We start from the raw sequence: 16,422 nt of genomic DNA on the forward strand, positions 1-16,422 counted from the left end.
GCCAACGGAGCCAACTGAACAGCTTCTGCACGAGAGAGGGACTGCATAGAGAAGGTCAGGGAACTACCAGAGCTCTCTGGGACATGAGGGAGCAACCCAGACAGGAGGAACCGGTGAGTGCTATTGTTTACATTTCCCCTGAATGTAGATAGTGGGCAGGAAATAATGGCCTTAAATGCCACATTAGACCAGTTTGACTTTTTTGAGCATTCCATCCAAAAAACTATAGGTTACACAATTTTCTCAAGTGCACCTGAATCATTTTACAGGATAGAATACATATTAGGCCAGAAAATGAACCTCAATAAGTTCAAGAAGATTGAAATGACATCAAGCATATTTTCTGACCATGATGAAACTAGAAATCAACTACAAGAAGAAAACTGGAAAATAAAGTATGTGGAGAATAAACAACATGTTTCTAAACAACCAATGGATAAAAAGAAATCAAAAGGAAATTAAAAACTAACTTGAAACAAATGAAAGTGAAAAATAAAACCTTTCAAAATTTATGAGATGCACCAAAAGCAATTATAAGAGGAAAGTTTATAGGTACACAGGCCTACCTCAAGAACCAGAAAAAAAACACCCCAAATAACCAATCTAAATTTACACCTAAAGAAACCATAAAAAAAGGAACAAATAATACCTGAAGTAGAAGGAAAAAAATAAACAATAATAATCAGAGCAGAAATAAAGGAAATAGAAAAACAATAGAAAAGATTAATGAAACTAAGAGCTGGTTCTCTGAAAGGATAAATAAAATCAACACCCCTCATACAACTTAAGAGCAAAAAAACCAAACAATTCCATTAAAAAATGGGCAGAGAACCTGTAGATACTTCTCCAAAGAGGGCATACCAATAGACATATAGAAAGATGCTGAACATCATTACCCATCAGGGATGCAAATTGAAACCATAATGAGGTATCACCTTACACCTGTCAGAATGGTTATCATCAATATCAACAAACAAGTGAGGATGTGGAGAAAAGGGAACACTTGTGTACTGTTGATGGGATCATAATTTGGTGTCGCCACTATGGAAGACAGTATAGAGGTTCCTCAAGAAATTAAAAATAGAACTACCTTATGACCCAGCAATTCCACTTCTGGGTATTTATCCGAAGAAATCCAAAACACTAATTTGAAAAGATGCATGTACCCCTATGTGCATGCAGCATTATTTATGATAGCTTAGATATAGAAGCAATCTAAGTGTCCATTGATAGACAAATGGATAAAGAAGCTATTACATGCATGTGCGTACACACACACACACACACACACACACACACACACACACAGTGGAATATTACTCAGATGTAAAAAGGAATGAAGTCTTGCCAATTGCGACAACATGGATGGACCTAGAGGGTATTATGCTAAGTGAAATAAGAGAAAGACAAATAGCAAAGGAGCTCACTTACATGTGGAATCTAAAGAATAAAATAAATGAATATACAAAACTAAAACAAACTCATAGATTCAGAGGACAAACTGATGATTGCCAGATGGGAGAGGGGTTGCGTGGATGGGTGAAGGATTAAGAAGGACAAATTACCAATCATAAAAACAGACACCGGATGTAAAGTACAGCATAGGGAATATAGTCAATAATATTGTAATACCTGTATGGTGTCAGATGGGTACTAGACTTATTGGGGTGCTCACTTTGTAAGTTACATAAATGTCTCATCACTAAGTTGTACACCTGAAACCAGTAAAATATTGTACGTCAACTAACTGAAAAAAATTTTTAAATGGTGAAGGGAAGATAGTTAATAATACTGTGAGAATTTTGCATGGTGAAATATGATCACTAGAATAGTGGGGGTGATCACATTGTAAGGTATAAAAATGCCGAATTTCTATACTGTATACCTGAAATCAATGTAGTATTGTATACTAACTATTCTTGAATAAAAAAAGAATAGAAATAATGTATGTTACATGCCTATTAAAATTTTGATTATTAGTTGCTCAAAAGATAGAACAAGGTTTAGTATTCTGATAAATGGGGATGTTTTCATTAAAAGAGTGATAGATACTGACAAGCTAACTCTTAGAGAATGTGGGAATTTGAGAAAGAATGAAAGGAGATGAAGTTCTGTGTTCTGATTACTGATAATCAAAATTCTGGAGTTAAGAACAGAAATGGAATGTTTTAGTGGAAGGGACAAAGAAAGGACAGTAATTGTGATGATGAATAATACAGGAATATGTAGAGCTGAGGGTAATAAATATTTTAGACTAATCCAGGCTGCTAAACTCCAAAATGTGTAAGAAAGCAAACCTAGCTTGGCTTTATAAAATGTGATATTGAAGAAATATTTATCATCTTTCACAATTTAGAACACTGCCATGATCAGAAGTAACTAATCAAATCTCTCAGTGTGACTCCTAGAGTTTCAAAACAATTAGTATTAGGAAGATTCTAATAGGCCATATAGCTTCTAGCTTGTGACCCAGATCCCAAGGCCAAAAATACCAAGGGAGTTCTATTAAAACACAAGACCCTTTTATAAAATCTGATGAATTTAAACAGGCAAATGCCAAAATGCCTAAGTGGTCTTCACTGGTGAGACCTGTGGTTAAGCATGAAAGTGTGAGAAGGTCAGGAGGCTGTGATCTGTTCCATGTAATTGGTGAGTCACTTATGTAACTACCTTAATTATTCCCTCTCGGAATGAAAATGAAAAAAAAAAAAACTGTCTGTACTGAGTCTACAAATATTCCTCAGCTTCAGTCTGAAGGAAATACATCTTGTTAGAGCCCTATATTAAATTTCAGATTAAAACAAATATTTAATGGAATTATATACACTGAAGAATCAAAGACCACATTTGATTGAATTTCAGGACCTCAACATAGGAACTTTGATATAATGCTCTCCAAGGGGTCTATTTAGTCACACATGCTATATACATAAAATGGTATACTGGTAATACTGTAATGGTAATTTTTAGTAGTAAACATTACTGAATGGGGCCCAAGGCTGACCTATCTAAGCAGTATAGTTTAGGAAAGAATCAAAATGTAAGGTTTTATAAAACAATAAAAAAAGGAGGCAATACAAGAAGACATGGGTATTTCCAGAGAAATATGTCATTTTGGTATGTATTCCTTAAATCAGGAATATAAACACATATCTTACATAAATCAGTAACGTAGATTAGAATGTCGATCAGAATGTAGATCAAAATACAGGAAAAAACGAACCTGAACTGAACTATTGTTCCACTACTAGCCAGCAGTAGACTTAATGGACCAGTGTGCTGACCTGATAGAAGCCTGGCTGAATGCAAAGCAAAGAGCTTCTTCTAACCAATGTTTTGAAAGAAGCTTGGCTATGCCCTACTTAAAACTTACTTCTGTTGCCTCATGTTTTTCTAGCAGCATAAATTTAAGAAAGAGGGGCTTTGCTATCAAAAGTCTTACCACGTAGACGTTTATTATTTGGTCTATGACTTTCTATAAAAAATGCTTTCTCAGGATGTTAGCCTATATTTAAGCATTTTCAAGGATCAGCAAATATGGGTAAATATTGTGCTCACATTTATGGTGTCAGCAAGATAAGTTTATGGAATTTAGGTAAAGAATTTTAATTGCTAACTGGGATAAAGCTGAATATACTAAATAATATATTCAGTTGAAAGAGTGCCAGTACATTTCCTTTGCAAAAAATAAATATTTCTAAATGGTGACGGGGAGAGAGAAGAGTTTTATAAAGATAATAAAATATTAGAAAAAATAGTAGTAAACACCATTTCAGCAGGTTCAGAAGAGAGGAGGAATAGATTTTTATAATGTTTCCTCATGTTCATCATTCATCTGCAAAATGCATCTGTGTACTCATTCATTTGACAAACACTTTTGAGTACTTATCAAGTGCATGGGATGCCCTGGAAAGCATTAGGAATACAGTGGTGAGCAAGGCCTAGTCCCGGCCTCAGCTCAAGGATTTATGGTCCAGCAGTGAATGGGGGGGGGGGGGGGTGTGTGTGTGTGTGTGTGTGTGTGTGTGTGGTGTGTGTGTGGTGTGTGTGGTGTGTGTGTGTGTCTGACAAGTAAACCTGCTCTTGCAAAAAGACATTATAAATTCCCAGAGCCTGGGATGGGGTAGGTAGTGATAGGGGAAGGGATCCGAGAAGGTCTCGGCAGTAGGCATTCCATATAAACCACAGAGGCTTCTCAGGAGATAGAATGAAACCCCTCATATTTCATCATTCAGAATCCAATCAACAAACTTATAAACTCCTACAATGAAGAACCTTCTTGCTAAAACAGACAGTTTTTCACATTAGTAAAATGGACTTGAAGTAGCTTCCCCAAGTTTTCCCTAACTCAGCCACTTCCACTATTATTTTTTTGAGTTACCGTCCCAACACATTTTCACTTGAACACTTCTGTCATGTTTGCAGTTCTGGCAGTGGTCAGAGCTGGTCTCAGCGGACACCCAAAGGCACACACCCCTGGCCTGCACATCACGGGTAATACAGTGGAAGGCCTCACTCACAGCAGTGAGAGAATCTACCCTGATTCGGCTCGTGGGTATGACTCTATCCCTGTCATGAGACCCTCTTCATCCTTGAGCCCTAGACTTCCTGCTTACGTCTTTCCACCATTCTCCGTTGTGATTCCTCATTAAACTAAATGCCATGCTGTGAAGAATTTCCAGCTGAGGAGACAGCTGGGACATGTTCGGGGCTGGGAGAGTGGGTGAAGGTCTAAATACTGAGGGACAAGAAACAGTACTGCCTAGGGAAGGAGAATCCTCTTACCTGTCCCAGGTACGTTTTTAAGGACTTAGGGGAACACGGAAGCCACCAGAGAAATATTATAACAGCAAAAATATAATGATCTAGTCTTTCAATCACAAATGACAGCATATCTAGAAATTGAATAGGAAAAATAAAATAAACTATAGTTGGAAAAAAAAATATTCTTACCATAGTATGTCAGATACTCTGCTGTGTGTAAAAATGTCAGGGAAACAGAACGTTGAAAATCCAGTTTATTCCAGATGAACATGCATTTCCTGTACTTCTTGCCCAAAGAGGATATATTTCAGAATCACAGTCCAAGGCATTGGTCCCATTCCTGAGAAATACAAAATTAAATTTTCAATAAAGCAGTATGTAAGGAATTTTATAAGAATAGCTTGTCTCCTCCAAGAAGAGACAATATAATTAACATATGAATAACAACGGAGCCTTATTTACCAGGTGCGAAGAAAACGAGATATAAAATAAGGCCCAGAAGTGCAGTCCAGGAGTATGGAGTAGGGCAGAAATTGTAAGCCCAAAATACTTCTTCTGCTTTGAATTTGGTTTCATTGTCACACACCTGAAAAAAATAATGCAATAGAAAAACTTAGTGTTTTAGGATATAGTTGCAGAAATTCAATGTGATCACCTAGGATGTATTTGGATGTTCTTTAATATCATTAAAGAAAAAAGTCCAAGAAGTTTTTCTTGAAAAAAGGTAAGATTTAAATACACAGTATTGGATATGCAAGCTCACACAGAACTTTTTAGAGCTGAATATAATTCATGAGCAACACAAAGAAATACATTGTGTATACAACTCTACCAAAATCCCAAACCGTCTGATTTAAAAATGGGCAGAGGATCTGAATAGGCATTTTTCAAAGAGGATATACAGATAGCCAGCAAGTACATGGAAAGGTGCTCAACATCACTAATAATCAGGGAAATGGAAATCCAAACCACAATGAGATACCACCTCACACCTGTTAAGAGTGGCTGCCATCAAAAGGACAAGAGTGTGGACAGAGCTGAGGTCATCTTAAAAAGCTGACTCCATTTTAAAACTTATCTCCCTGCACCCTGTCCTGTCCCCCTCCCCTTTTCCCCAGGGTGGACTCCAATGTGCACTGAAGCTTCATGTTAATCACAAACGAGCTCAGAGACACAGAGAACAGATTGCCAGGGGTGGGAGGTGGGTAAAATGGGTCCAAGGTCCAAACTTCCAGTTATAAAGAATAAGGGATGTAATGTACTATGTGGAGACTTCAGTTACTAATACCATATTGCAGCTTTGAAAGTTGCTGACTAGATCTTAACAGTTCTCATCACAAGGACAAAAAATCGGTAAGTATGGTGACAGATGTTACTAGACTTAACATGGCAATCTCTTTGCAATATACATAATGTTGAAACCGTGTTTTACACCTGAAACTAATAAATTGTTGTATGTCAATTATACTCAATAAAAAAATAAGAAATACATTGTATTTCTTACCCATTTCATATAAAGCAGACATGATTTCCCACTTAGTCCTTGAAAGCTACAGTACAATTTAAGACCACTGAGAGTCAGTGTGTTATAGTAGAAAGACTTTAGATTTTGCAGCCAGGCAAGATTCAAGTCCCCAGAACCAGATTTGTGTTTTCATCTGTAAAATGGGGATATATGCTGTACAGATAATTTAAGTATTGGAAGGGTCACCTATAAAGAGGCGATAGGATAGATGAGGGCAGGGAACAATTCCTTGTGTCCGATTCCACTAACCCTTTGCAACTTCCTGCTGTGCGTCCTTGCTTCTCTATCTGTCACTCCCTACTGACTTTGCCTCCTAGTTCTATGATGAAGCAAGTTTCTTATGGTCTTTGATTGATCTTCAAGTTGAACTTCCAAATTCTTTACCTTACATTGAAATCTGAATTGTACCTGAAGACACAGGGAGCCGCTCAAAAATATTCTAACCCCTGTTATCATTTTTAGATCATTGTTCTGCCTCCATCATCTGCCTCTGCTTTTGTATCCTCACATCCAGGCCCTGTCCTTGTTGCTGGGTGCATGACCTCCATCCTAACATCCCACCTGATTTTGGTAAGATTTGGGTGCCTGGTCAGTCATCTTTTCGACCCCCCTCTCATTCATTTATTTTCACTTCGGGCCCATCTAATAACTTGGCTTCATAGTTCCTTATTTTAACCTCTGAAACTGCGGAGAGGGCACTTTATAATTTGCTTTATTTGGAACTATGTGACTTCAAGGTCTCAAATTTAGAGCATTCCTTTTCTGACTGCAAGCGGTTTATTTTCTCAGTCTGAGAACTTGCTCTACATCCAAATCACCATCTTTAGCGTTTAACGGCTCTCAGTATTCATTCATCTCATTGCTCAGCTCAGAGCATGACAATACCGTCTTTGCTGGCCTGTAGAAGCCATCTTTCTTTCCTCCAGGCTTGTCTGCCAGTCTCACCATTTCAGTTCCCAAACCCTGTGCAGCATCATTAACTTCCCTCAAAAACCACTTTCAGAAGCTGGGCAAAATTATGAAACCATGATGCTGGGTTCTAGTAACAGTTCATGCTTTTTCTTCTCAGTTGGGTCCCTAATTATGCTTTTAAAATGTTATCCTTTATCGACTTCTCTAACTGAATTCTCTGCTTATTTCAGAGTAGACATTCAATAAACTTTTGTCAATTGCTGCCTCAATTAAAATATTTCCTACTATCCTGTAGTCCTGAAATCTTTGCCTCTACTTTCTAGGTCCTAAGAACTTGTATGATTTCTTTAAGAAAATTGAGACCTTTCCATTTGAACGCCTTCAGTTTTTCTACTTTTCTGTATTCCTACCCCCAGTAGTAACGTATGTCTTGCCGTTTCAAAGGACTGCCCTTCCTATTAGTGGTCCTTCATCTCACTCTCCTTTTGTCTCTTTTGGGGTCATGTTCCATCAGTAATCTGTTCTGTTTCTGCCATCTTAAGTTTCTTCCTACTTGAACCTTCTCTTCTGATTACAACACACAAGACTGCTCCTGTTCGAACATCCACCCGTCTCATGTCACACTACTAGCTCATCAGAAATCCTAGAGAAGTTTGTATTAGTGAGTTCTCCATCTCACTGCCCATTTTTCCCTTCCCAGCCAAGCTCCCCCACCACCCAGCTGCCAGCTGACTGACTTGGGCTCTGTTTTCCTGAGTCTGCTCACCTGAAAGTCATCAATGCCCTCCTAATTCCAACATTCATTGATTTTTTGTCTCAATTTAAGGCTCTTTGATTACTATGTGGTGTTTGATATTGTTGACAACCTTCTTCCTTCTCTTTCTCCTTTGCTTTTATGTCTGTATTTCAATCTTAGCTTTCTGATGTGTACATCTTCATTGCTTCTTTGAACCCTCATCCTCTAAACACAGGTCTTCTCTAAGGTTCTATTTTGGGGCTTATACCTTCGTTCTTAACCATCTCATCTCACTTTAATCTCCACATGGATGTTCTCTGATAGCTTATTCTAGCCTTGACCTTTTTCTCAAGCTCCATCGATGGAATTTAGGTATCTGCGGAATATCCTTATTTAGATATCCTGCTGTGGCCTCAGACACACCGGAGCTGCAAGAGAACACACTGGCTTCTCCAGGAGACAGAGTGCAGCTGTTCTATGGTCAACTCATGGCTCTCCCATTTATTGGTTGTATTCGTTCATTCAAAAATTTATTTTATGTGTCAGATGTTAGAAAAATAGTTACGACAAAAAGAAGTACCCTTCGCATTTGTGGAAACTAGAGTTTAGTGGGCACAGGTGCAGTCCTGTTTTCTGTCCTGTAAAACGGGCAAGGGAAAATTATAGGGTACCAGGCTACTGAGAACATTCAATGTGGGTAATGCGTACGGATTGCTTGGCACACTGCCTGGCATGTTGTGTGTGCACAGTATTACTTAATGGTGACATTCATGACATTTCTATTTTGGTTAACACTACCATCCTTGAGTTGAAATGGACTAAAATCTTGGATTTATTTCCAGTATTTTCTATCCACCTGTCTTTAAATACTGTTACTTTTAAATCCAAGTAATGAAGACTGGGCTAAGACGATGAGCTCTGGGGCTGACGTCTTCCATGCAGATCTAGGTTGGGACACCCAGATTTGAAGCTAGCATGTATGTGACCTATTCACTTAATTTTCAAAGCCTGTGTCCTCACCTGTGAAATACGGGTTTTCCTGGCACCTAACTTGGATATTTTGAGGCCTTACATGAGATAATGTACGCAAAGAACTTCACATGGTCTGAGCAAGAAATTCATATTTCCTAGACATAATGTCTTGGACTCTGACTCTTCCTTTCTAGTCGCATTATACCATCCTAGTTCAGAGCCCCGAGCGTCTGTTCACCAGCTACCTCTGTCTGTGGCAGACTCACTGGCGTAGCCCCTCCAGGACCCGTTTTTCCTCGTGTTCATGGCCTTGTACAGACCTCTCCCCGTCAGTGTGGGAGTGACCCATGACTTGCTTCTAACTAACAGAATGCGGCAAAAGTGAGGACAAAAATGTGTGATTAAATGAGTAAGAGTACAGTGCTACTTAGCTTGCAATGTCTCACTTCCTTGGTGGCTTTGAGAAAGCCAGCTGCCACGTTGTAAAGTCCCAATGTTGGGATCCTCTTGGAAGGAACTGAGAGAGAAGTCTTTAGGAGTGGCGGTGGCCTTTGTGGGCAGCGGGAGAGAAACTGACGTCCTTGTGCAAAAGTTACTGGGTTCTGCTAACAAAGGCTAATCCTTCTGTACGTGAGCCTCGGATGAGACCCCAGCCCAGCCGACACTTTAATGGTGGCCTTGTCAGACTCTAAGCTGAGGACCTCGCTAAGCGGTGTCTGGACTCCTGACCCACAGAAACTGGGATACAGTAAGTGTGTGTTCGTGGTAATATTTTTGTGCTGCAATAAAAAACGGATACCATCTCCTAATTATTTTCCCTGCTTCTAGCATTCCTTTCTTTGTGAGTACCACCTCACAAGCTGAGATCTCTAGAGCACTGCTCTGGCCACCTAGCGGCTCAAAACATCCTCCCCGTATCCCAGCTGCCTACGCAATGGGGCCTGCAGCCTACCGTATCCTGTGTGCCTGGGCAGGTCCTTTCCTCCAACTACACCAGACTACTGATTTTCTGGAAGGACTTTCCAGATTGAGCATCTTCTGCTCGTGTCATTTCCTGTAACTGCAGGTAAACCGTCCCTCCTGCTCTCCACCTTCACAATCGGCCTCAGCCTCAAGGCCAGAAAAGATGCCACTCGTTCACCTGTCTGAAATACTCTCCCCCTCATCTATGCCTTTTCATTTCCCTCATTTATATTCTTTTCACACAGTGCTCTGTATTATCCTCTTCGGATATATTCCCTCTCCACTGGGCTCTCATAACAGGAAGCACAGCACAGGGTTAAGAGCCACAGTGTAGACACAGGCGACCCGGTTTCTTATCTGGTTTGGCCACTCGCTGGCTGTGTAACCTCTGGCAAGTTATGAGTAACTTAACCTCTTTGTACCGTGGTTTTCTAATCTATAAATAAGAGTCCCTAATAGACTTGTTACAAAGATTAATTAAATACAGTGATACCTGCTTGGCACAAAGACCTGCAGTCTATTTATGTGTTTGCCAAAAGAATAGTCATTTTCTATCCCCCTTTAAAAAATATCAAATCTAGTCCATAATAGTACTCTCTATAGAAATAAATGGTCATCAAATGATGAATGAAGCCTTATATTTGTAGTTGTTTAACTGTGAGTGGAAAACAGCATCAGAAATCCCCTGATCAATAATCCTCTACCTTCATTTCCCAACAGTCAGTCTTTTGAGTTACGAAGATCTTAAAATGAGGAAATAAGAAGGATGTATGTGCAGGAGAGAGGTGGGAGGGATAGAGATGAGGGAGGAAGAAGAAGGAGGAAGAAGAGGGGAGGAGGGAAGGGAAGGAAGGGAAGGGAGGCAGGGAGAGGAGAAAGCAAAAAAAGACAGACAGCTAGGCTCCAGGGGGAGGGAATGTTTATACAATAATAAACCCACCAACATTCACTGACCAATCCGATTTACTATTTTCATTCACTTATATCAAAATTCCTTGCATGGCTTCTGGATGAAACACTGGAAAGTGGCATCTTTTCAGGTAGCGTCTTTGCTGCTCTGATTCGTTTTTTCACCATCTGGCCCACACCTGAACATTTACACAAGTAAAAGCCTAGTAACTCATCTTCATGCAGATTTTAAAAAGCACCGCAGGCACTACTTGAGAGTTACACACTCAGTGATTCGGAGACTTCTAATGATTAAGAACGTGACATCACACCTGACCTTTAAAATATAAAAAACTAGAAATCCCGAATACAAAATAAAAATGTATATTCCCAATACTGCAAAATACTCTGTTTTCCTGGCTTAGTTACTGCTGGTGGAAGCACATGATGCTCCGGAGAAGAATAAAAACACTCTGACATCAGTGTGTGGCTGGGATTAGAAAAAGTCATGCTCTCTGGTGGGGGGACCTTCTCACCACATCCTGGAGCAAAAGCAAAGTGAAAAGCTACGACAATGGGAGCTGCACAGAGGGTGCGGCAGTGGACAAAGCTGCAGAATCGTAGGCAAGCAGGTGAAATAGGGCTCATCTTGTCAGAGGGAGAGAACTAGTCTCACCAGCATCATGAGTAGACTGACACCTGATATGCAGACCAAATAAATGATCAGTCCCCTGTTCCAGCCGGGAACCCACAGTGCTTCTCTTAACAATGCATCCAGAAGTGAACAACTCTCTCGGAAGGTGGAACGATTCTCCCTTGCCTACTCAACACCCAGCTCAAAACCAGTCACATGTAGAACTATTTTCTGCCTATTTTTTACGTTACCTGTTAATCAGACACCTAAAGAGTGTTAAAACAAATAACCAAAGGAACTAAGGGATGCAAGCTGCGCTTGCCACAGGGAATCATTTGTACTCTACTCCTTACTCCCTACACAGCACATGCTGTTTGTATTGGGTCTTTATTCACTATGATCAACTTAGGTATTTAACTGTTTCATGTTCATATATGGGGGAAGGGAGAAAATACAACCCACATTTATAACACAAAACTTCAAATTTTATCTAATTCTAATCATTGAGAAACTTATAGAAGTTTGCCCCCTTCCCAAAAGAGTTTATAAAAATCTAGGGTTTTGGAGAAGAGATGGGAGAGCTTAGTATCATTTGTGTGACACACGTATTATTCTCCTGAGTTCCTTGCTAGTGGTTACTGGCCATTTTGTTACTGAGACATGTGAGTAAAGCACGATTTCATCTGCAGTTCCTGATGCAGGACTGTAACCTCCTCTGAACAAGATCATTAAGATACACCTCAAAACGAAATGGATGCCCCTAAAAGTTAACTCTGATAGTTATTTATCTACAGGCATCTATGACCTGATTACAGATCGTCTGAGAGCGGTGGGGAGAGGTACCTAGAAAGGACAGCTATCTCCCCAGGAAAAGACACCTTCACTCTTCTCTGAGGAGTAATACAGAAACACAATGCACTCAATCAGAGGACCACGATGGTGTAAATTTATAAGCAGCCCAAAGCTACGAGAAATTTTGATTTTGGAGCATCCCATCAAAGCAACCAGAAAACGTACTGGTACAAACCTGACTCATTACTACTCAGACACTTCAGTTTCTGTTCAGTGGCCTAATTCTTATACAATAATATAACATGTAATAAACTTAACGTCAAGTGTGGCAAAATAGCATTTAAACTGCACATGTCTATAGTTGAATAATTTTACAAAAGTAGCTCCCTAGCTTGTAAACCATGTGGAAGACCGTGGCCTTGGATGTTTTTCTCCTGTCTGGCCTTTTCCTCCTATTTTTATGTTTTACGTTTTTTCCTGCAGAGGCCTGTCACACCAAAGGCCAGTTGAAAAAAATCATCTATTTTGTTAATTACTATTATTTTCTGGTAAAAAGAAAACCTTCAGAATTACTGAGATGATTAAATCACACACATGGGTAAATTTCAAAAACATTAGAAATTTGGAGCTAAAAGCCATTTAAAAAAATGAATTTAATAAAGTTTTATTTATATATCAATTCCTGTATCTAAAACCATTTACCAGTATGAGGGCTATCTTCAAACAAAAGAAATACTAAAGTAAATGAAATTAATACAAACCGACAATGGGACCAAAGTTATTTCTTTGGAATAGGGTTATGATCGGCCCTCACGTGAGTGTGTTGTGACAAGGATCTCGTGATGGGGAGTTATACCATCCCTCTCAAGTTCCAATTTAGAGACCGGAGGGTTTGCTCTCCTGACTGGCTTCTTTTACTTCCCTGCATCACTTGGGACTTTCCTCTAGTGAGGATACAACACCTCTCTCTTGTCCCTCTTCCTTCCCTGGGCTTCATAGGCACTTTTTACACATAATCAATGCTCAATAAATATTTGTGAAATAAAACAAAAACTTTTATCAGTTCCCAATAAGCTGATCTTGGGATATTTGACACTAATTTCTTCACTGTATTGTAAGTATAGAGAATACATACTTGGGTGGGTGGGGGGTGCCAAAATATGTATACACATTTTAAGCGATGTTATCTATGTATTACTTTTCAAAGTTGAATTGAATTTCGGTAGCAATGTGTAGTATGACGTTTGCTCAAAAGATGGCATTAATCAAATGAACGCTAGCATCACCATGCGACGGACAGGACAAAGAAAATGGCGGAAGCACAGTTGTCCTTCTGGGAGCGCAAGACCATTTTGAAGTGGTATTTGAAATCCAGGAACATTGTGGAAGTACAATGACAGTGGAGGTGTGAGTGTGCAACAGAACCTTCAACACGCCTAACAATTGCAAGCATTCGTGATAAGTTTGAGACACACGGTACTGTGTGAGAAGAAATTGAAACGGTATGTGCAGCGATACAAGTGGACATTTTGGTCAACTGTTGCTCAAGCAGTAGTTCGACATAATCAGAAGTATCTGGACGCTGATGGTAACCACTTTGATCACCTCTTGTAATTGGAGAAGTCAAAGGCGACTTGTATTCATATTTTGTTATCGGTATATATTGAGTATTACAATTTTAATACAGTTTTTTTCCTTTCTTCAAATGTGTATACATATTTTTTGGCACCTTCTGTATATTTGTTGTTGACATTTTTTTAAATGTTAAGAAATTTATCTCTACTTAATTAACAGGTAATTGCCTGTGGCAGTATAGGAAAGACATGCTTCCTTCCCACATAAGCATTGCAACATCCATCTGTATCACCCCAAGCTTTAAGCATTTCAAATGACACCAGTACTCCGATTTGATTTTCTTCCATCCGCAAGTGTGCCTGCACAGTGTCCCTCGCTCGCTAGCTCATGTTCTATTTGCAGGTGCAGGGGAATGAATGTAGCTGATTTATCACTGGAGGCTATCTTGATGCAAACAATGGTATAATCTGCTTCTTGGATTCTTTTCAATCCATTCTACAGCTGCCTTCCATCAAGGGTGAGTTCTGTGGCTTCTTTATGAAAGCTGTGCTCCCAACAGAAATGTCCCTGAGTAGTGACTGAAATTGACTCATATTGACATGAAGTTCTGCCATATACAAAATACCTTTAAATACATTAACACATTTAATTCTCATAATAATCCAAAGAAATAGCATTGTTATTCCCATTTTGCATGAGGCAAGTCTTTTAAAGATACAGCGACTTTCTCAAGATTACACAGCAGAGGTAACATCTGAAACCCGGTCTTCTGTTTCCTTTTCCTTCAGTATAATCATCCTACCTGTTCACATATATATGAAAACCTCTCCTTCTTGAACTGCCTTACTTTTTATGAAATTTTAAGTGGAGAATGAGATGAAAACTCTGCTTGAAGTCTCTCTTAAAATCAGAGTTCTGCCTTAATGTCAGTACCAAAGTAAGTCACTAAAATCTTATATCCAAAAAAAGTAGGAACACAATGCTTCCCAAAGACCATTAGGAATTAAAATAAGCGGCATCTTGGCAGATCTGGGCCTCCATGTCTTGTACATTATTTTTGACTCAATATCCATTTTGCCCTGAAGCACTAAACAATAATTAGAACAAAAGGATGCTTATATGAGCTGGACGTTCAAATATTTCATAACAATCTCACTAGCGAGATAACTAATTTGAGGGCAGTGATGTGAACACTACAAATGTCTTACAAGGAGAACAGTGGTTCTAATACAATAATATGGAGTGTTACGCAGCCTTTCGATAATACATATTCCAAAACATGGAGCTACATGATGACTGTGTCTGATACAGTCGTGTCAGTAAGAAATAAAAAAAAAAAGTTTCCCCAGAAGTTGCTTAGAGGATGAAAGTACATATGGAAATGTCTCAGCAATTACTTAATAAAGAGGTTGTGCCATCATTTAGTTACTGACATAGAATTTGTAAATGAGGTGATGGAAAGGCATTTTCCTAAAACTAAATCGTAAGGCAGTTTCACTTTACTTTATTTCAAATTCCTGCTAAAGTGAAAACATAATAGCTTTGCAAATTAAGCATTTTAACTGCAATTGCCTTTTGTCACTTCCTGATGTGTACTGAAACTTCGTTAAACACCTTACTAATGATCAGCAATGAACAAAACTATAAGCAGAGAAGATGTGTCTCAATCTTGTGTGTGTGTGTGTGTGTGTGTGTGGTGTGTTCCTTCTGGGGACTCGAACAGGAGCCAGTTTCTTTGCCTTTCCAGCTCTTAGAGGCTGCCACATTCCTGGGCGAGTGCCCTCTCCCCCATCTTCAAAGCTAGAAACAGCCAGTTGAGTCTTAGGTCACATCTGTCTGGTCACATTGCAAAGAAAGTTTAATTCTTCTAAATCAAAGATAGTTTTCCTACCATTTGGGTGAATACATAGCTTAACAGGTCCACTAAAACCTACCCTATCTATAAAGATGTTGAATCACTATCTTGCACACCCGAAACTAATATAAAATTGTATGGCAACTATAATAAAAAAAAATTTAAGAAATCCACCCCATCCTTCTCATCTGTTACTGGCACTGGAGCAAAGCAAATCGTGTCGCATTCACTATCACACTCATTCTCCTAAAAACAGTGCTGGCCTCACCCTGGGGAGGCCCTGCACTGCCAGCTCCGGCTCCAGCCTTAGCCAGCACCCCCTCCCTTCATTTTACCTCACCCCTGTGACACAGTGGCCGGCACCATTGGGGCTCAATAAATATTTCTTAAATGAATACAAAATCTGACAATGTTACAATAAAATACTGCCTCACAAGTCTGAAGTTCTTTTATTTCCAAAGCAGTTTTAGGGAAGGAGAGAGTGAATTAGTAGTGTAACGTGTCCTTTATCCTTCATATGGATTTTTATATGTCTTGATAGTCTACAGCAGGTATTTAATAAAGTTACATGTACTTTCACTCAAAGTAATTACTCCTTTGATTAATTTATTATTTCAACAAATGTTTGTTGTATTCTAGGTATGAGAATAAGCATTAGAATAGATGCATATATTCATTCATTCCATCATTTAATAATCATTTACTACAAGCTAAGTGCCAATTAAAATTATTAGATATACATATTGCCAAAAGAAATTAACAAGTGAGATGGGAGTTTTTATATTTCTCAACACACACACACACAC

At 39.1% G+C, this 16,422-nt stretch overlaps 1 protein-coding gene across 1 annotated transcript in view; it reads right to left on the reverse strand.

The window, feature by feature from the left end:
* Positions 1-16,422, reverse strand: part of SLC2A13 (solute carrier family 2 member 13) — a 308,745-nt gene that overhangs the window by 11,368 nt on the left and 280,955 nt on the right. Inside the window, 4 exon segments of the mRNA XM_033118217.1 lie at positions 4,954-5,001; positions 5,004-5,078; positions 5,081-5,104; positions 5,227-5,348. Of these exon segments, the coding sequence (XP_032974108.1) occupies positions 4,954-5,001; positions 5,004-5,078; positions 5,081-5,104; positions 5,227-5,348 (269 nt within the window).

The sequence above is a fragment of the Rhinolophus ferrumequinum genome, chromosome 10, assembly GCF_004115265.2.
Source record: "Rhinolophus ferrumequinum isolate MPI-CBG mRhiFer1 chromosome 10, mRhiFer1_v1.p, whole genome shotgun sequence".
In the NCBI taxonomy this organism is placed as follows: Eukaryota; Metazoa; Chordata; class Mammalia; order Chiroptera; family Rhinolophidae; genus Rhinolophus; species Rhinolophus ferrumequinum.